At 33.5% G+C, this 22,500-nt stretch overlaps 1 protein-coding gene across 1 annotated transcript in view; it reads left to right on the top strand.

Moving 5' to 3' along the window:
- Positions 1 to 22,264, top strand: part of LOC144960879 (uncharacterized) — a gene marked incomplete at its 3' end in the record, with an annotated part of 131,130 nt that extends 108,866 nt beyond the window's left edge. Inside the window, exons 8-12 of the mRNA XM_078894270.1 lie at positions 923 to 1,063; positions 7,933 to 8,070; positions 9,561 to 9,707; positions 15,656 to 15,802; positions 22,203 to 22,264. Coding sequence (XP_078750396.1) covers positions 923 to 1,063; positions 7,933 to 8,070; positions 9,561 to 9,707; positions 15,656 to 15,802; positions 22,203 to 22,264 — 635 coding nt within the window. The remainder of the gene's footprint in view (positions 1 to 922; positions 1,064 to 7,932; positions 8,071 to 9,560; positions 9,708 to 15,655; positions 15,803 to 22,202) is intronic.
- Between the last annotated feature and the right edge of the window lie 236 nt (positions 22,265 to 22,500).

The following is a 22,500-nucleotide window of genomic DNA, read 5'->3' as shown; positions in this document are numbered from 1 at the left end:
AAGCTCAATTTTTAAAACAAAATTGTACTTTTAGTAGTAGTAGTAGTAGTAGTAGTAGTAGTAGTAGTAGTATAGTAGTAGTAGTAGTAGTGGTAGTAGTAGTAGTAGTAGTAGTGTAGTAGTAGTAGTAGTAGTAGTAGTAGTAGTAGTAGTAGTAGTAGTAGTAGTAGTATTAGTAGTAGTAGTAGTAGTAGTAGTAGTAGTAGTATTAGTAGTATAGTAGTAGTAGTAGTAGTAGTAGTAGTAGTAGTAGTAGTGGTAGTAGTAGTGGTAGTAGTAGTAGTAGTAGTAGTAGTAGTAGTAGTAGTAGTAGTAGTAGTAGTAGTAGTAGTAGTAGTAGTAGTAGTAGTAGTAGTAGTAGTAGTAATAGATGTAATTGAAGTAGTGGTCGTATAAGAAATAGTTGTTGTTGTGTTAATATTTGTGATATTAGAAGTAGCAGCATGATCAGTAGAATACAAGAAACTGTTAGACGTTTAATGTTTCAACTTCATTACTTGATTGATAAAGGTTCTCTTTAAATCCCTGTTTATATTTGTGACCCACCGTATCAAAGCAGTATTATGTCGGAATCCACTCGGTAAGGGAAATTGAATTCAAAGCCACAAATATCCAACTTGGGTTTAATTTCTGTACGTTCTGGTGGAGTATAAAGACTATTTCTTGCATTGCAAAAACTTCTAAGGTCCAATTTCTCATCAATCTAACTCTAAATTCACTTTTTGGGGTCTGAATCATCCCGACATAATGCCGTTTTGAGATGGAGGGTGACATTTATTCTTAATGAAACCAAGATTGAACACATTACCAATACGATAGTGGCATATCTATTATTTTGTTTATGTAATTTTGTCTTCACGACGAGGGAGAGTCATAATGTTTTCCAATAACTTTATCATTTTTAAAATATACTTTTATCTAGCACAAAATGCCGCATGCTATGACAGAATTGGAAAACCGGCTTGTTTAAAGAAGATGAAAGAATTACAATACCAGTCACCATGCGAATGTCTTCAAAATTTTAATCTACGAGTTAGTTGCCATGAAACTTGTCAAGTGTGTGGTGAGTTCATTTCGTAAAATAATTAAACTTAGCAGACACGAAGTCTTCTAATATTACAACTTCTGATATTGATTCTATTTGCATTACTATTGCTGTATTACTACACCTTTATTATTTATCTTCTTCCTATCCTTCTTATTCTTCTAATTCTTCTTCTTCTTCTTCTTCTTCTTCTTCTTCTTCTTCTTCTTCTTCTTCTTCTTCTTCTTCTTCTTCTTCTTTTTCTTCTTTTTTTTTACTACTACTACTATTAAACTTCCCATCAGGACGTGAAAGTGAATGAAACTTTTTTTTACGATTGTCATCATACGTTTTCAGATGCACGGTTATCGTGGTTCGTAATTTCATATAAGACATTTTTTTGTCTGCAGCAACATCAAACGCCTTCTTATTGTTAAAGACCATGAACTCAACTTGCGTAATAACGGTCATGCCTATTCATAAAACAATGCACATCGCTAATCAAACAAATATAAACAAACAAATCTTAGACTGAATCAACACCATCAATTAAATGGAATTTAAAAAATGGAAACTCACACCTGAAGTTACAGAAACACAGAAAACAAACAGCAACAAAATGCCACAATCTTTATTATTTTTAATTTCTACCCTTCAATCAGTAAAACCCTACTTCTCAAACCACTACAATTTCCGAAATCATATTAAAACATCACCGAAGAAGAATCCCACATCAGCCTGCACTAGATGAACACATCGTTGTGTAACAATGGAGTAGCATCAACAAAACATTCCACCAACTTTGATGTCATCACGGGAATCTACGATGGAGCAGGAACATGTTAGCTCGTCGAACTATATCTACTTTTCCATCTACAACGTCTTAAGGCGGGGGAGCGACACTAAAGAGTCATATTTGTATTTTATGAAATATCCTAAACTTCTATGCACAGTCATGATGAATATGTTTGGGAAGGATGATTGCATATAATTTTTTTTTCGAAAAAAGTTGCCCGTTGCTATGGAAACGACGCGGTATTGGAAAATAAACAACAAATCTTAAAAAGTCAAAGGCTTTTTCGTGTATCAACCCATTGCCATATTTTGGCCAGAGGTAGAAAAAAAAAGGAAAATAATGAGGCTAAAGTTATTACTCGATTATTCCCCTTCAAAGAAGTTACATTATTTCAAATTGCACATAAATATTTTTTTTTCAAAAATCCGGCTCTTTGAGGACTTGCATATATGTATGACACTCATTTGTAGAAAGTTTGAAGACGATAGGTTGAAAACTGAGGGAAGAGATGGTTTTTTTGTGACGAAAATTGCAGTTTTGAGAAAAAACGCATTTAAATGTCAAAATAAACGAGTTTAGTGAAAAACTTCCCTCTCACTCTCTAATTGGATTGTAACCACATGACATAATTAAGAACAAAGTGATTGGTTGTTGAAGATAGAGGAGAGTTTTTACTTTTTATTGATGTGTTTATGCCTTTACTTAGTTATAAAGACTATTTGATATTCTTTCATGGCATCAGTCCACTGAAACTAAAAATGGGCAGGATTTAACCATACTATGGGTCACAAAATACGTTATTTTGGGTAGAAAAAAATTGAAGAGGCAGTTCTTATGCAATTTTTTATGCAGACAAATGGTCACATGACAACATCCCACCAAAATCTAATTTTAGCAAACTGGGTCGAAATTCATCGTTTTTAGTGTCGCCCTCCCCTCCCCCTTAATATAAGCATTATGACTATGCATAGACCATGGGCTCGCACTATGCAATAAAAACCAAAGACAGACTAAATTTATATATATAAAATATATAAAATCTTCCATGGCAACAATCTTAAAATTACCATAGAGGCCAACAAAAGGGTTTCAATTTCATAGACATAACTATCTACCTAAACAACAGCACCTGCTAATCATTTTCAAAACCTAACAACACCCAGGAACACAGCAACCACCCACCATATAAAAGATATTAAACATCCTAGAGAGAAATTACCTGACACAAAACATTATCCATCAAGCCATGGTTACACGTTCAGACATATCAAAACAAGAAACATATATGGGGCTCTCAGAGTTTACAGTCAAAACACTATGCAACCTGAATACATTTTATTTAAAAAACATACCCAAAAAATAATCTACCGCACTTACCGAATGCATTTGGAACCCAAAAAAGTACATACACCACAATACTACTATCATTTCAAGGGCAGATTTCTACCCCCTCTCATCTAAGATTTGCAACGTCTGTTTTGAAGAAAAAATCATCACAAAAACGAATACGGCAATACTCAACAGAAGTAAGGAACTTATATCTTCATGTAAACATAGAAACAAACACATTTTCTATACCTTGTACAACCATACATGAAAATGCTTAAATGCACAATGCCAGCTGAAAATACTCAACAACCTACTTTCACATTCACTTCCCGATGAGAGCGAATACTCGAACCAAGATTGTAAGAGCTAGACATGATTATGCTTGAAATATTTTAAAAATATTTCCTTTTGTCACAGAGTTCAGCAATAATATTTATATGGTTTTTGTTTTCATAATTATATCAACATTGCTATGGCGCCATTGCTATTATGGGGCCTATATCCCTATATACAATGTACTTCTCTCAACCATGTCTCAGAAAATGCACCATATAAATGTCCCAGAAAGAAAGCCCCGTAACAGATGTAATATCTATACACACACACACACACACACACACACACACACATATATATATATATATGTATATATATATATATACATATATATATATAAATATATATATATATATATATGTGTATGCATATATATATACGTATGTATATATATATATATATATATATATATATATAATATATATATATATATATATATATATATGAAATACCCCGTGTCAACATACATAAGGATATCGGCCTCATAGTATTGTTGATTTCTTAAGTATGCATAACGGGTGGGGGAAAGGGTCCTAAAGTTAGCCCACCTCCTTTTCTGTAGTGGCTGAAATGAGTGAAAATTTGACCGGCCATGTCTGGAAATCAAGCGCAGAATCAATCTCTTAATACCAAAGCGACAAATTTCGGAGCTATTATACCCAAACTCATTAAAAACCTTGTTAGTAGTTTGCATTATTTATGATATAGGCCTCATATCAATCTTTACATTGGAGCATGTTAACAAAGAGGTCTTTGTTACGACAAGCTGAACAGTCTTGCATTTGTGCATTGTTGCCACGTAGGCGAACATTTACTCGACTTCCCCAGTAATAGTGCACTGCAATGTAGCCAACCAGCCAAGTTTGAATCATCATTTTCCTATGCCAACCGGCAACATGTTCTCAAGATCATAGTCTATCTTGATGACAATCTCAATCTAACACTCCCATTGAAAAAGCTATACAAACGACGCTAATATGGTCTTATCGTCAAATCGGAGGTGCACTGTAACACAAAATGCCTCATATGCACATCTCATCTTTTGCTAGCTCTAGTTCAATAATTTTTTATAGCCTTTAATGGACCAAGGTCGCTTCAACAAGGCCACATGTCTAGTCCCAAAGACCTCGTTAAATCCAACTTCCATGTGTCATGCTGTCAATCCCTATTGAATTTCTCCTTTATATCAAAATTTACAGCATTTTTTCCAAGTTAAATAGACAGAGATAAACTGGTATACATTATTATAAATTGTAAAGGATTAACAAGATAGAGGAATTGCTTGACATTGAATGAAATTCCTTTTTACATTTAACGTCATATCAAAATAAAGCAGCAAGGTGATGAAGTCCTGCTATTGGGATAATCTCATTCACCAGATTAAACTGTCTATTATTAGATTGGAATTCAAATGTGTGGTGGGGCAGGAAAATGAGTCACAATGGCCAATTTTGAAATTTGAGTTGGCCGTCATATACACTTCTAAGTATTACATAGCGATTGCTTTGTACTTTTTATTGGTGCATTTATAATAATTAGAAGCAGAATTATGGCTCGTCAAAGATGGAATATTGGGGAGGTAGCTGTTTACTGAACTCCAGTGATATAATTCTGACTGCCTGCACTCCCCAGCAGACAAGTCCCTCACTGATTTTATTGTGCCGCCACAAATGCAATCTTTTGAAAACTTAAACATAGTAAAATGAAAACACCAATGCTTTTTTATTCATTTATTAATAAAGATCAATGATTTTTAGACATATTTTTAATGCCTGAACATATTGACCATGCAAATACAGTGAATGTTCTGTATCCTGTACCATTGTGGGTCGTCGGCTGACAACCAGTGTCCCACAACCATTCATAAGCATCTGAAAATTTAAAAAATGTAAAATCATTGGATCTTCAAGTCAAATTAGAAGCAAGATATAGAAAAGATTATTCATACCTTTCCTTTACATGAAATAATTCTGAGAGAGGCTGTTCAATCAGAAGTGCACAACATCATAAATAAAATCTGATTTATTATTTTGCTTGCGGGCTTAATCATCATCAGCTATTGTATAACACTAACTATGCTTCTCTATGTAAGGTGGGTGAATACAATTCAAGTATAAGTCCTGTCTTAATGATGAATCCTAAGAAAAGACTTTATTCAATTTTCTCACCCCACTGAGGTGTAAAAGGAGTAGGCTACCTTGCCGTCTACAGCGCTTGTCCCTGTCCAATAAAATGTAATAACGCCTTATGCCTTACAGGCAGATGTCTCATCCTGCATATGGGTTGCTGTTGGCTTAGGACCCTGTAAAGCGCTTTGAGCATTCATGGATACTGCGCTGTATATAAGAATTCTACTCCTTTATACCTTACAAAAAAGTAAGTCCTTAGGAACCAAAGACCTCATGGAGCTGGAGCTTATCCCAGTTTCTGTAGCATGAAGGGGAAAGAAAGCTTATTTGTTAACTTCTGGATTGGACACCGGTCTATTGCAGATTACTTTCCCCAGCAGTGCAGGTATCCATTTACACCTGGGTGGAGTGAAGCAATTGGGAGTAAATTTTCTTGCTCAATGAAAACTCTGTGGTTGCTATAATTTTCGAATCCGATACCTCCCTGACTAAACCAGCAGAATCAATAAAAATCAAAGAAACCTGAATAATAGTTGATAAGGACAGCATGATATCGATGCCTAGTGGGCCAGTCACTTGCTTGTTTATACACTCAACCAAGGTTTCCTCAAACTCCTCGGTACATGCAAAAAAGTCATAAGAAACCATACTCCATCATTCTGACTTAATATGACAGAATGCAATGGGAAGTATCAGTGGTGTGTATGTGTGTGTGTGTGTGTGTGTGTTTGTGTGTGTGTCAGCATGTGTATGTATCAAACAATTTTCACACATCTGCAATGTTTTGTAGCTGAGGTTGAACACACACATTGGTGTCCCAGAAATTTAGTGGTTGAAATCACTGAAAAAGTAAAATGAAATTAAATCTGAATTTGAGATTCATTACAAAAGAACCCACACATACCTCCAAGTTGTGAATGTGGTTTCTCTCCTGTTGTCGAATCAGAACCTGTTTCCGCGGCTCTGTTGAACCCATGGGTAGTTCCCGTGTTTGTGCCACTATAGTTTCCTTTTTGTGACAGTTCATGTAATGATTTGATATCTGTGAGGTAAACATTTTCTTGCATGTACTTGCAGTAATATGATTTTGCATACATCCTTTTACCTCTTTCTGCAAATGTTATAGTCACTGGAAAATTAAAACAATGATATGAAGGAATAAAACTCAAAAATGACATCAGAAGAGAAGGAAATGAAATTAAGAGCTAACCCTCTCCTTACCATCCATAGGAAAATCGTCACATTAGTTAGGATGCAACCGACAATTTTCTCATTCTCATTTCAATTGGACATCACAAATTTTTTAATGCTTTGATGTACAGCTATACATATTAAACAGAGCTCACTTGTTACTTTTTTGGTTGCGCAAGAAAAGTCTATTTTGTGCTGGGTGGGTATGAACTTTCGGGGAAAATTCTAAAAATAGCTGGTAAGGAGAGAGTTAAGCAAGTTCCTTATCTGACACTCTGCATACAGTGGATATCGCTTATACTTATAGTTAGAAATCAGTTATAATGAAGCTGAAACAAATCCCTGTTTATTTTCCTTCTAAATTCTTCTTAACTATGGTCACGGATAAGGAAGTCATAATTGCTCAGTATTCAACAAATCTTTTTCAAACATTCTACAAATGAGTGTCATACAAATACGCTGGTCCTCTAGGAGCCGGACTAAAAAAATAATTCATGAGTAATTTGAAATTATGTAATTTTTTTCAAGGGGAATTTTCTAGTAATAACGTTGAACTTAATTTTGAAAGTTTCTAATTATAGAATTACAAATCCGGCATTCTAGAGCCTCTGTCTTTTCCTTTTTCCTACCTCTGGCCAAACCATTATGGCAATGGGTTGAAAAACAAAAAAGCCTTTGACTTTTTAAAGATTTGTTGTTTGTTTTCCAATATGGCGTCGTTTCCATAACAACGTGCAATTATTTTTCGAGAAATATTACATGCAATCATCCTTCCAAAACATATACATTATGACTGTGCATAGAAGTGTAGGATATTATTTCATCAAATTTAAAAAAATGACCCTTTAGTGTCGCTCCCCCCCCCCTCCCCTTTAAGATATGAAATGGGTCTTTACTATAATAGTTCAATGCAACTGATTAACAAGAGAATCCGAGTAATAGTAAAGACATAAAATTATGATAACACATTTACTCAGATTGCATCATATTGAATCGAAAATATTAAACGTATAAGATATGTTACAAAGTGGTGATTAATAAAAAAATGAAAACACTTCACCTATGTTATCCTTCAATTTACTTAGCCTTGAACCAATGAGGTTATTATTTAAACTTTTTTTTCACAGGACCCAGAGGCATCTGCAAAGACTTGATAGACACTAAAGTTTGTTTGAAACACCGGGAACAAGATCGAAATTTGTGTACAAATAATAATAATGTGTGCAGTAGTACATGTGGATTTTGCTCTGATTTCCTAAAATTAGGTTAGACAACTCCCTTTCAGTTTTCTTCTTTATAACAGACTTATCACAATTGAAAAATATAGTCTTAAAAATAATATGATAGTTAGTATTTATTGCAAAATATTAGGATTCAGTTAGCGAGAGAAGAAAGACGCATCTGAATAGTTTGAACCAATATTTGTGATTGTTGATTCTGAGTCGAGTTCTCTCAACAGAAAGGTTTGTCTTTTTAGAAATGTCAAATCAGGTAATACATCCTAATTTGTAGACATATTTAATAATTAATCAATTATCCAATTCAAATTATGGTGACATTTTCTCAGTAACTCTCACCTGTTACTTGTGATTCTTCTTCTTCTTCTTCTTCTTCTTCTTCTTCTTCTTCTTCTTCTTCTTCTTCTTCTTCTTCTTCTTCTTCTTCTTCTTCTTCTTCTTCTTCTTCTTCTTCTTTTCTTCTTCTTCTTCTTCTTCTTCTTCTTCTTCTTCTTCTTCTTCTTCTTCTTCTTCTTCTCTTCTTCTTCTTCTTCTTCTTCTTCTTCTTCTTCTTCTCTTCTTCTTCTTCTTCTTCTTCTTCTTCTTCTTCTTCTCTTCTTCTTCTTCTTCTTCTTCTTCTTCTTCTTCTTCTTCTTCTTCTTCTTCTTCTTCTTCTTCTTCTTCTTCTTCTTCTTCTTCTTCTTCTTCTTCTTCTTCTTCTTCTTCTTCTTCTTCTTCTTCTTCTTCTTCTCTTCTTCTTCTTCTTCTTCTTCTTCTTCTTCTTCTTCTCTTCTTCTTCTTCTTCTTCTTCTTCTTCTTCTTCTTCTTCTTCTTCTTCTTCTTCTTCTTCTTCTTCTTGTTCTTCTTCTTCTTCTTCTTCTTCTTCTTCTTCTTCTTCTTCTTCTTCTTCTTCTTCTTCTTCTTCTTCTTCTTCTTCTTCTTCTTCCTCTTCTTCTTCTTCTTCTTCTTCTTATTATTATTATTATTATTGTTATTATTATTATTCTTCTTATTATTATTATTATTATTATTATTATTATTATTATTATTATTATTATTATTATTATTATTATTATTATTATTATTATTATTATTATTATTATTATTATTATTATTATTATTATTATTATTATTATTATTATTATTATTATTATTATTATTATTATTATTATTATTATTATTATTATTATTATTATTATTATTATTATTATTATCATCATCATATTATTATTATTATTATTATTATTATTATTATTATTATTATTATTATTATTATTATTATTATTATTATTATTATTATTATTATTATTATCATTTAAATAATCATCAGTGTTAGGACGATATCTTTTCTTGCTGTTGCGATCTTCATCAAAATTGAAGAATAAGGACATAATTTTACGCTTTTCATTTATTATTTGTCTTCTGATCATACCAACTCTTATACATTTTTATATTATCTTGACAGAATATGAAATAAATTAATGCCTGTCAATATACCTGACCATTTATTAATTTGTTTATTCTTTTCTTTACAATAGAGATTAAAACAAGTGAGTTTCAAGTAGACTTTTGTTACGATAGGATTGGCGAAAAGGAATGTAAAGCTCTGCAACAAAGAAATTCTTTACTTTGTTTTGGAACATTATATTACAAGTACATCTGTCCTAAAACGTGTGGATCTTGCAGTAAGTCTTTTGAAATGTACATCATCATCATCACCATCATCATCATCATCATCATCATCATCATCATCATCATCATCATCATCATCCCCATCATCATTATCATCCTCATTGTCGTTCGTCATCATCGAGGACAGCAGCAACAAGACCATCCTTATCTATATTATCAAATCGTAGCTTCATTTGTGATTTTTCAAAACACCCCCCCCCCCGTTAAATCATCAGTTGGGATAAAATTAGTCTTTAAAGGAATTACTAAGATCGCATAGACTATAGAATGTGATATATTGACCTAAACAGCTATTAATGGACTTAATTCATTAATCCTGTAAAAGGCATCACTAATTGTTAGATACAATCGTTGTTGTTATATTAGTATACTAGTCTTTAATGATAGAACATGGAGGTTGACCTAATAGTAAATATAAACTGCATAAAACAACTGGAACACCTATTGATAGCGTTTGCATTGATGTAAAGTTCATATCATTTTCGAGATTCACAGGACCAATATAACCATTAATTTCTGATCTCTCGCTCCATTAAAGACGCCATAACTCGTAATCCACTCACCAATTTTATACAATAGTATGACTTTATTTTTTAGTTTCACAAAAGTACAATTATGTGTATTCTCCATACTTCAAACTTTATAACTTGTTTCCAACATAGATTTGATCCACTGTTCATAAATTGTTGTCAACCTTAATTGGATTTATTTAGCTCATTTTATAATTATTGACAACCTTAATGGGATCTATTATACTTAATTATTATATTGTAGTCAACCTTGATTGGTATCATCATACGTATTTAACATATTGTTTTCAAGGGCAATAGGATTCAATAGTCTTACCGTCACTTCCTTCCTAATGACGTATGGTAACTTACTAACACTGGCTCTAAACTATCGGAACAATGGCGGACGCCGTATGAAATATTTCTCCGGCGAGCTTAAAAGCGCATCTAGAGGAAAAAAAACCAATCAATTTGATCATGTTTTGACTTTTACACATTCTGATCACAAGGCATATGAAAAAGGAATGAAAAGTTATCGTCAGCATGAAGAATAAAAAGTAAAGATTTTCTTTGTTTAGAACCAAGATGGCCGCCGTTGCCGGGCGCGTGACATCAGACTACTGAATCCAATTGGTTCTATTATTTAATATATTGGTGTTAACCTCAATTGGCTACATTCTTATTTAACATATATTAATTTCAACAGTAATTGGATCAAATATTTTTCATTTAATATACTGTTGTCTACCTTGAGTAGATTCATCATTCTTTGTTTAACATATTCCTTTCAACCTCAATTGGATTTATCATTCGTATTTCACATATTGCTGACAACCGTGATTAGATCTATCATTCACATTTAACATATTGCTGACAACCGTGATTGGATCTATCACTCATTGTCAACCGTTTTCAAAACGATGATATCTCAAGTATTTTTAAAAAATAATAAACAATTTAGAAATTCGATGAAACAGTATCCAGGGTTGCCAGATTATTTTTCAACAAAATGCCAGGGGAAGACTCAAAAAATGCCAAAACACTCAAAAAGATGCCAAAGTCTGTTGACTCCCACCCCCACTAAGAAAACTACTCACTTTTGATAGACAATTTACTATCAAGCCTGGTGGCTTGCGTGTTTTCTTTTCTGTTTTTTTTTTTTTTTTTTTTTGAATTATACTAAATTTCCTGTTGGGGTAATTATTTACCTACTGACTACTAAGTGGAGTGCTAAACCACTACACCACGGTTGGATTTTAAGAATGAAAAAGAAATGTGAAGATGTTTGTTTTTACGCGTTTAGAAATAATTAAGAAAAGGTGTCATTTGAAGTATAATATACAACAAAAGAAAATGCCAAATGAAAATGCCAAATGATTTTTCTAATGCCAAACGGTTTTCAAAAATGCCAGATTTTTGGAATCTGGCATTTAAAATGCCAAACTGGCAACCCTGACAGTATCCTATTTAAGCCCCATAGATAACCAACAGAAGGAGGGCCGTTATCCACCAAATAAACTGGACGGCGTCCCTCGTGAGCATGACGGAGGCGTCACGGAATATAGCAAGGCTCGACCAAGGGAAACTGCTGGTGACACTTTGCTTTGCGTTGTCAACGCTGACATGATTTGCAAAATGATCTTATGAATGGCCAACTTGGCCAAGATTCTCCACACCCAGATTCCTTCTTCCGCTATTTCGTTTTTTAAAAAATATGTTTCCTTTTTTCATCAGCTACTTATTGTCTTAGTTTGGTCGATCGTTTATAAATAGAAAAACGATTAGCTTTTCAAGCATTATTTGATTATAGTCACAAAATGACACACAATATATCATATTTTATTAAAAATGACATTTTGGTGTCAAAATATTTTGTGTTGACTTGTTTGGAACAATAATAACAAGAAATGTCACAAATAATATTGTTTCCTGTACTGAAGGAAAATGTGTCGTTCTGTATGTATATTGCTACATCATTCTAGCCCAAAGCTATGAGCAGGATCTTGTCCAAAAAAATTGTCACATTAAAAAAGATAAAAAATCTTATCTCACTGTCTATCCTTGTCCACTTAATACATTTGTTCAAAACTTTTGTCACCCCAACCATATAAAAATACCAAATGATATATATATATATCATCTCGATAAATTACAAGGGTGGTGAAAGAAAAGAATTGTATTTTTTTGTCTAATAGAAATCAGCTGACAAGCCGCAATTTTACAGATTAATTGCATATACCTTTATATTTCTTCTATGATTTAAAAAAAAATCTTTTAGATCTTTAACATTTCAAGAAAAATTATATTGAATACCCGGTTATTCTTGTCATCAATATTTCGTCGAGTCGTAATTTAAGGTAAACATTGAACACGTTGATTGTGGCTAAGTAATAAATTAATTTAATCCAGGATCGAACGGACAACTCACATCACTATCCACACTCGTGAAAGTGATTTTACTATCATAATTTGGCGATCTCATGACGTCAGATGACCTGGCAATAGCTTTATTGTGAAATAATATATCGTCAAATCACGAAATTCAACAAGATGTTGAGTCGAGATTGGCGATACTGTCCAATGAAATCACTGGTGGGTGGTATTAAGTTATGAAATCACAAACATTGACAATGAAATATCGACGTTCACGACACAAAGGGGTAGACTTGGATCGTCGAAGGATGATTGATGTTGTATTGACAGGTTTACCCTATTGGGTTCAGATTTTGTTTCTGATAGATGGTAAGTTCCCTAAATGGCCATGTCAATCATGTAACATCTTTAGATGATCTTATACTACTCTTTGATATCTATTGCCGCGTCTTGGATTCTGAGTGTAATTAATGACAAAATACCGCTCACAAAATATTCATAGGTCCATCATCAGAGTTTCAAACTGTTTGATCATTAGGTGTCAAGACTTTCCGTTTCTTTACCTTTGACCATTACTTACATATTTTCACTGATTGGTTGTTGTGACTGCTCACAGTTTAGCAGCTTTCACGATTATCTTTGATATCTAAAGCCACATATTTGATTTCGACTGTCACTCATGGCTTAAACCCGCCCGAACCTTGCCATGGGTCCATTATCAGATTCGCTTGTGAGATGTAGAGATTTTCTCTGAGCTGTTTACGCATTGTGTGCTGTGACGGCTCACATGTTAGAAAGCTTTAATTGCTTCTGCCACAGTAATAGCTTTTTTTCGCTGACCGTCTCAAACAATCCTCAAAAATATTTTGAATTGATTAGGGAGCCAAGTCACGTGGGTTAAAAAACGACAACAAACAAACAATGTATTAGCTCATACGGTAGAGCCACACTCTGCCAGGCCAGGCGGAGTTGTACCAGTATTTTTGCGGGTTCAAACCCCATCACCGCCGCGAAATATTTATTCTCTATTGTCTTCTGGCACTTTCCTACTCAGTTCATCGCTTGTTGTTATCACCACAATTACCTGCTCTACTCACTTTCTGAAAAATGTATTCACCCCATATACCGGAACATACTCAATGTCTCAATTGTTTCTATGCTATATGATTGTGTTGAGAATATTGGTTATGAAGCTTAACTGCTGGTCAACATACTTCGCGGGGGTTGTGTGTGTGGGACCCCCGATCTCCAGTAGTCGGAAAAAGCGAGGGCTCTAATAATGACTAGGAGTTAGAGACGATCTCTTATGAGAATTCAATACCTTGCAAGTAGCAGGGACAAACACACCTCCGATCTAGGCTAGAAGTTGCCAGGCTTTTCCACCACTAAGAGGAGATACTTCGTGGTAGGGAATCGGTTTCGGTCGAAGACCTGCCTCACAGCAAAATAGCTTCATCAGTGGAGACTTTCTACTTGTCTAACATGTACCCAATGCTGATGTGGGCTAGAACTCGATACCGCAGTGCATATAGTTTAGAGGTGTGTTGTGACGAAGCTTCCGGGCGAGATTGCGACGGTCCATGAGTGCAGTGAAAAATTTGCTGATTGGGTCAATCGTCATAAATAATAGTGTGAGAACGATTAGAAACTGCTGCCTTGAATTCGAGCCATTTCGGGCCCAAATTGAGGATTTCCGTTTGATCTTTATTGTTACATCTTAGTTTCACTCATGAAGAAAGGTGAAAACCTGATCTATTTGAATAAGCTCGACGGTTGACTGTGTCGAAGACTACTGTCATATCTATGTGATGTTAATGTCTTCTTTTTACTAATGTGTTTTTGCCCAAGCCGTTTTTAGACCCACAAACATCTGATGTGTTATTTAAGGTTTAAAATATAATGAATACTTTTTGAGGAATGATAAGGGACAACGCCTTTATAATAATGTTATGTAATGGATTGAAATTTCCATCTTGTCGTGTTGCAATGAAATTTAAGTATTGATATGTGGAGGTTGACGGTTTATAAATGTCTTGTCCAAATTGTCTGCTATCTCTCTAATTGCGGTGTTCTATAGCTATCTAGATTTTTCTTTAAATGAGGATTTGACCGGTGTAAATTTGCTGACAGTTCTGTAACCATTTCTTTGGGGTCAGCTATCAACCTTCCTGTATCAGCCTCCTACTTTTCTTCCGTAACCAACAAGACGACAGTGTCTGGCAGACTGAGATCCAACCAGTTTTGTCGCAATCGACATATTCAGTTGCTTTTTTAAAAAATTCATAATTCTTTAATTCTATTACATCCTTTAAGTCATGATAATAAAACTTATTTCAAAGAAAACAAGCGAACAGACCAAAAAAAATTTAAAAAGAATATTGTGGAGGTAACAGGTTACAAAAGCCATTTTACTGCCCAACAACAACTAATATGTTGAATATACATTTATCAAATAGAAATTATACTTATTAGGAGGGTCATAAGAAAGGATGGATTGGGGTTAGCAATTATTTTTTAAAATAACATTCTCCTGTCAAGCTTATTTAAAAATCATAGAGTAGCTGCCATAAAATAATTCGTTTGACGATGATTTTGAGAGTTTTGATGTCTTTTCTCTCAATTGGAACACTGATTAAATAATAATATAATATATATTGAAACAATCAAGTTTCAAATTCTATTTCCCAATTATAATACTTGGGAGATAAATGATTCAATTATTTTGTTTTAATAACCATGTAATCGTCATTTATTTTAAGTGCACCATATTGTTTCTTTATTTCGGCTTTTAGTTTGACTATCCAAGTCAACGCCTTACTTTTAAATTACTCAATTGTAAAGGAAGATGATAGTTGAAAGTAAATCTTGTTGTGTGATAAATATTATATGATTAAATAATGTTTTATATCGTGTGTCTATTTTCTCTTGGATATCAGCTTTATAGACCCAATTTTATTATAAATGAAAGTAATGTACATATTTAAATACCTTTTCACGGAATTCCATTTTTATTCTTCTAATCGATATTTCATTTCTATTTATATTCTTTAAATATACAGGTCTATATACACCTCCATGCGATAAGAATACCCAAGACTTAATTCCATCCAAATCCTGTTTGAACAAAACAAAGAAAGATCCTAATTATTGTTATAATCACCCTTTAGAAGCCAGACAGAATTGTCCTAAAACTTGCAAGTTTTGTGGTAAGAATATACTCCATATGATTCTGATGTTTTGTAATAATTATACACATCATGTGACTGAAAAACTGCGCCTAAATTTTTCTATACCTTTAGCGATATTGAAATAATTCTCACCTTACGTAATTCATAATAAATAAATTTTGCTATATCTCATATGAGAACTGTCGAACCGCAATTTAAAGTCAATACCGTATATTTTGATGTCAAAGCCCATTAAGTGACTATATCAATTATAACATATTTGTCCTCTTAAAAATCATGAGCTGCCAAGATAAAAAAGAAATCTGGGAATAATATCAAAATGATATGATCAATCGGAACCTGTCTGTATCTCCCATCCTATATATGAAGGTCTGATACCTGAAATTTAAGATATAAAACAGAGACCAAGCCTTTCAAGCTAATACATCAGAGAGAAAAAAAAAGTTAAATACTTCAAATTAACAATTAACGAATAGAATAAACTAAAGAAAATCTCACTAGCGTGTGATCAGTTGTAAATTGCTCTACTTATCATGGAATGAAGACAGTAAAAATAACATGGGATGTTATAGATTGTCCATTACTGTTATGTAACGAGATGTATCCCTTTTGACTGTAACGTATACTGAAGAATAAAAATAAAACATTAAACTAGAGGTTCCTACACATGTCAATAAAATGGCTGGGAAGATAAGGATAGTAAATGAGACTCATAAATAATAATAATAATAATAATAATAATAATAATAATAATAATAATAAATGGCTTTTATATAGCGCTTTACCCCGTTGTCACAGGCTCTAAGCGCTTTACAGTGATATTAAACAAAACATATTACAGTGAGACAAGTGTGAAGGAAACGTGATACGAATTTAATTTAACAACAACAAAATAAGAAAATAATTTTGCAACATTATGACGTAAAAAGATAAAACTTTAGGCGAGATTTGAACGTTGTCAACGAATCCGAGCATCTCACGTGTGACGGGAGACAGTTCCAAAAATGGGGGCCGAAAATTGAAAAGACTGTTCACCTATTTTACGCAATGGCTTAGGTTTGACAAGGATTGATCGGTCATTGCTTGACCTCAAGTTTCTATTGGGGACATATATGTTTAGAAAGTCTTTAATATAGGATGGACTGTTCGTGCTCAGGGATTTGTAGACAACAGTACAAATCTTATAGGCAACTCTTTTTTCCACAGGAAGCCAATGTAACTCACGGAGAAGAAGAGTTGCTGACGGGTATTTTTTGTTATTGCGTACAATGAGCCTGGCTGCGTTATTTTGAGCAACCTGAAGTTTGTTAATTTTGTCTTCAGCTAAATTCGCCCAAAGGGAGTTACAATAGTCCAATTTAGATAAAACCAGGGAATTAATTAAAAGTTCTGTTATATGCTTCGGTATTAAATTACGAATTTTGTTATTTTTTTCATTTCTATGTACATAGATTGTATGGTGTTATTCACATGGCTTGTCATGGAAAGATCTTTATCAATGATGACGCCAAGGTTTTTTTGCTTTATTTGAAAATTCTTTTGTGCTATTTCCGAGAGTAATAGGTAATTTATTTGCCTGTTTAAGGATACTCGGCCTTCACACATTAAAATTTCAGTTTTACTATCATTTAATTTTAACTTATTGTGGTACATCCAAGATTTAATCTCATTAAAACAGCTCGTAATTCGATGTATTAAGAACTGTAAATTACTAAGAGGTGCTGAATCATATATTTGCTTATCATCTGCATAAAAATGATAACTCAGATTGAATCTGGATATCACACTAGAAAGGGGCTGCATATATACAGTAAAAAGGACAGGGCCAAGAACAGAGCCTTGTGGCACTCAAAAATTTAGTAAAACTTGTTCTGACTGAACATCATTCACCACAACAGCCTGCCATCGATCCTGTAAATATGATGTAAACCATTTAAGTGCAATTCCTTTTATGCCGAAAGTATTTTCTAGTCTTCTTAACAAAATGTCATGGTCAATGGTGTCAAAGGCTGCTGAAAGATCTAAAAGGCATAATACATTGATATTGTTAGCATCAGCATTACATAACAAGTCATTAAAGATTTTAAGAAGCGCCGTTTAGTACTGTGTCGATGTTTGTAGGCTGACTGAAAGGGTTGTTCCAAACTGTTGTTCTTAAGATGAGATGTTAATTGTGTAAGACCTACCTTCTCCAAAAGTTTTGACAAAAAAGGTAAATTTGATACAGGACGATAATTGTTTAATATATTGTGGTCTAGTGATGGTTTCTTCAGAAGTGGTTTGACGAGGCACTTTTAAAGCACGATGGAACTTCGCCAGTCAGTATGGATGTATTTATGATTGATGTAATGGATTGTAATAATGTATTGATGGAGCTGACCAAAAGCTGTGCTGGTAGGGGATCAAGGTCGCAGGATTTAAATGGGGCTTTTTTTATCAACTCGTTTATGAAACTAGGTGAAACTGGTTGGAGCTTGTCTAAAGGGGTAGAACAGAATGTATTTGTATCTATAAATGGTTCATGCCGATCTAGTTCTGAACGAATGTTATGGATTTTGTCTTTAAAAAAGTTGACAAATATGTTTGGCAAGTCTCTTTGATTGGTTGTAGATGGTAATGAAGTGCATCTTTCACGTCCAATAGATCATTGCAGATGTTAAATAATTGTTTACAAGATTTAGAAGTTTCGAATTTTGAAAGAAAATACGTGGTCTTTGCCTTTTTTATTGTTGTCTTCCAGGCACGAAATGCGTTCTTGAACATTTCACGATGAATTGTAAGGCCTGATGTTTTCAGCAGTCTCTCTGCTCTCCGACACTTCGTTTTAGCTTGTTTAACGTCCGACGTATACCACGGAGCATACTTGCGGTTGGTGACGGTCCTTGTTTGGAATGGCGCATGTTTGTCAAGCGTTTCGATGAGACAACTATTCCACTGGTCTGGAGAAATCATTGAATTTTTAGAAAGTTTTGTTTCTAAATCGCCTCTGAAATTGTCCAAATCAATGCCTTTAATGTTTCTGGTTGATGTGGTGGTGGTTTTTGGCATGGTTTTGAAACGTCAAGATTGAAAGAAATGAGGGAGTGTCCGGAAAGGGGAGACAATCGACGGTGGCGTTGGTTTTTTGGAACTCTGAATTTTCTACAATTACCCACTCTAAAATATGACCAGCAGAGTGGGTTGGCGTTGTTACGATCTGGCACATGTTGTTCTTCGATAGTGACTCGTGCAATTTAGCGGTGTCTGTGACGTTGCCGAAGTGAAAATTAAAGTCGCCGAGTATAATTGAATGGCCAGGACGCGTGTGTTGCAAAGTTAGCATCTCGTTGATTTCCTTCCTAACATCAGGTAATTTTATTTTGTTTTTCTTGTTTGCTGGCGGTCGGTAGATGCAGTTGAAGTTGTATCTTGTATTCTGGAGGGATAATCTAAGATCAATGGCCTCCATTGTTTTGCAGCGCATTTCGAGGATTTCCACATGTTTTGATAATTTTGTTTTATAAAATACGCCAATGCCACCCCCTGGGTGATCTTTCCTTGGATACGATCTAAATTGGTACCCAGGGGGTGTCATAGCTTTTTTAACTGGGTGGTCTCCAGACTGTGAGAGCCATGTCTCTACTATAAATAGTATGTCGAAGTTCTTCTCCGTTAATAAATCGTTTAATTCTTCGGTTTTGTTACGGCAGGACTGTGCATTGAGAAGACCAATAACAATGTTATTGTTGTCGTTTGTGAAACTGTTTGTGGTCGGTACAGTTACAAGTGTTGATGGTGGACGGGGATTTGTGTGGGGGCGGGGTGCATGACGAGTTGTTACCATTGAGATGTTATGTTGGTTTACGTTTGCCTCCCCGAGGCAATAAGGAACAACCCAAATCAAACGACGTGTCGGCTCTCTCTCTCTCTCACTCTCTGTCTCTCTCTCTCTCTCTCTCTCTCTCTCTCTCTCTCTCTCCCTTTCTCTCTTTCTCTCTCTCTTTCTCTCTCTCTCTTTCTCTCTCTCTCTCTCTCTCTCTCTCTCTCTCTCTCTCTCTTAATCTCTCTCTGTCTTTCTCTATTTCCCTAATTCTCTCAATCGTTCTCTTTCTCTTCTCCATCTCTTTCTCTTCTCTCTCTCTCTCTCTCTCTCTCTCTCTCTCTCTCTCATTTCTCTCTCTCTCACTCTCATCCCTTACACACCACACAGACAAACACACACACACACACACACACACATATATATATATGTCATGTTCACTTGCTTTGTGTTGTTCCCTAATTTATGAGTCACAATTACTCCCTTTATCTTTCTTCCCAGTGTAAGAAGAGTTTGCAATCCTTTGGATTTTACTACAATATTATTTCTAGGTCAAGACGTGGGGGCGGGGGGGGGGGGGGGGTTCATAAAAATGTTACATTTTCAAAACAAATCCTCTTAGCTAGTTCTCAGGAGGTTTACAACTGATATTCGTTTACTTCAAGGGATATACTTGGTTTAAGTTTTTTTTTAAACTCCGATTTCAAATTATAAGTCATTCTTTATCCTTAAATAGAAATTACCCTCCATGCTCTACTTACTCAAAACAACTCCAAAATTAATACTTAACTAACTCAAAAGTTGATCTTATTATTCCATGTTTGGCTGTCTGCGTATTCTTCCCATATTGGTAGAAAATGCAATCGAAATATTATCATTGTACTTTGCTTTTAAAAAATACGACTGATTGGAGTTGGAAAATTGAAGGGCAATTTTCAAATAATAATAATAATAATAATAATAATAATAATAATAATAATAATAATAATAATAATAATAATAATATAATAATAATAATAATAATAATAATAATAATAATAATAATAATAATAATAATAATAATAATAATAATAATAATAATAATAATAATAATAATAATAATAATAATAATAATAATAATAATAATAATAATAATAATAATAATAATAATAATAATAATAATAATAATAATAATAATAATAATAATAATAATAATAATAATAATAATAATAATAATAATAATAATAATAATAATAATAATAATAATAATAATAATAATAATATAATAATAATAATAATAATAATAATAATAATAATAATAATAATAATAATAATAATAATAATAATAATAATAATAATAATAATAATAATAATAATAATAATAATATATAATAAAATAATAAAATGAATGACGAAACTAAATAATAAGCATGAGTACAAATACAAACTCTAAGTAACATCTATATCATAAAAAATGAAAGCTTATGGAACAACTCAGTCTTCAGACATTTCCTGCAACTATTTTATTTGTATTGCTGCCGGTGACCTCAAATGACAGTTTTACTATTTGTCGACCCAAGAGCTTACCTCATGTGATAGCTGGAGAGGAAAAGTTTGATACTTACTTGAATGTATGGATACACACACACATATATACACAATTATATATGTGTATGTTTGTGTGTGTGTGTGTGTGTGTGTGTTTGTGTGTGATGTTTGTGTATGTGGTTAGATATACGAATGTTTTGACTTCGTTTTTTATTACCAAAACTATAATGGATACGGACGTGACAAAAGTTAGATTTTTTTTCTTTTTCGTGAATCATTTTAATTTCAGAAAGACACCGCTCCCTTCAACCAGTGCCATGGCAAAGCCAGTTATCGTCGGGAAAAAGAGAAATTTGCGAGGCATCTTCGACCGTCGAACCCTGTAACTACCCCTCGGATCACTCCCTAAATCTCCCCTTTTGGGGATTTCAGTTATGTGTTGACAGCAAAACAACCCCTTGGATTTAAATAAAAAACTGTAGGGGGTTAGTAGGGGAGGGGGGATCTACAACTTCAGAATTTTTTCTCTTGCAATGCTATCCCTTTTTTGTGTGAGTAATCTGTGTATCTAGCGGGGGCTTGCCTACTAATTGATTTCTTGGACCGATATGTTGAACAGGAAATCTTCAGAAATGATATTAAATAACAAAATATAGCCCAAAAGAATTTTTTTTTACATAATGCAAGACTGCATTCAGAAAATTTGTTTTTTATGTACAGGGGCGCTTAAAAAAAAAAACAAATCCCAAAAGGGTCAAGCTGTTAGAGTGTTATATATATAATATAATATTATATATATATATATATATATATATAAATAATATATATATTTTATAATATATATTTTATATTATATATATTAAACACATTTAGGTGCGAACTTTAAATATCCCCTTTTGTTATTTGGGGCCGTGATTTTATCATTTTTGTATGCTAGTTTGCAGATGATTGGAAAAGATTTTGGGGATAAAAAATAGATGGTTTGTTTTTATTTAAAAAGATAAATAGCAACAAAGATCTTTTTGGAAAACATTAGGAATAACATGTTTAAACCTTTTGGCAATGCATTTGTTTTGATTCACTCGTAATCAGAAAGAGATTCCTGCGAAAATGTTCCCGGGACCCGTGGGTTCTTCTATGTAGCAAAAATCCAAGTATGTGTGAGCAAGATGGAACATTTAGAGAAATTTTGGGGAAAAAGAAATTTCAGTGGTTTCGTGGTTTTCTTTTTTGTTTTTATTTATCATACATAATGACCCGCTTCAATTGTGTGTTAAAAAGAATTAAAACAGAGGGGGGGGAAAGGGGAAATTTTTCAAGTTGTAACACCCGGGGAAAATAAAAAACAAAGTAACAATTGGTACGTTTCAAAAATATTCCCCTTTGGCTA

The sequence above is a fragment of the Berghia stephanieae genome, unplaced genomic scaffold (genome assembly GCF_034508935.2).
Source record: "Berghia stephanieae isolate SIO BIC M18660-M18661 unplaced genomic scaffold, UCSD_Bste_1.3 scaffold1, whole genome shotgun sequence".
In the NCBI taxonomy this organism is placed as follows: Eukaryota; Metazoa; Mollusca; class Gastropoda; order Nudibranchia; family Aeolidiidae; genus Berghia; species Berghia stephanieae.
Note: the sequence above shows the minus strand (reverse complement) of the source record. Positions and strands in the feature narration are given on the sequence as shown.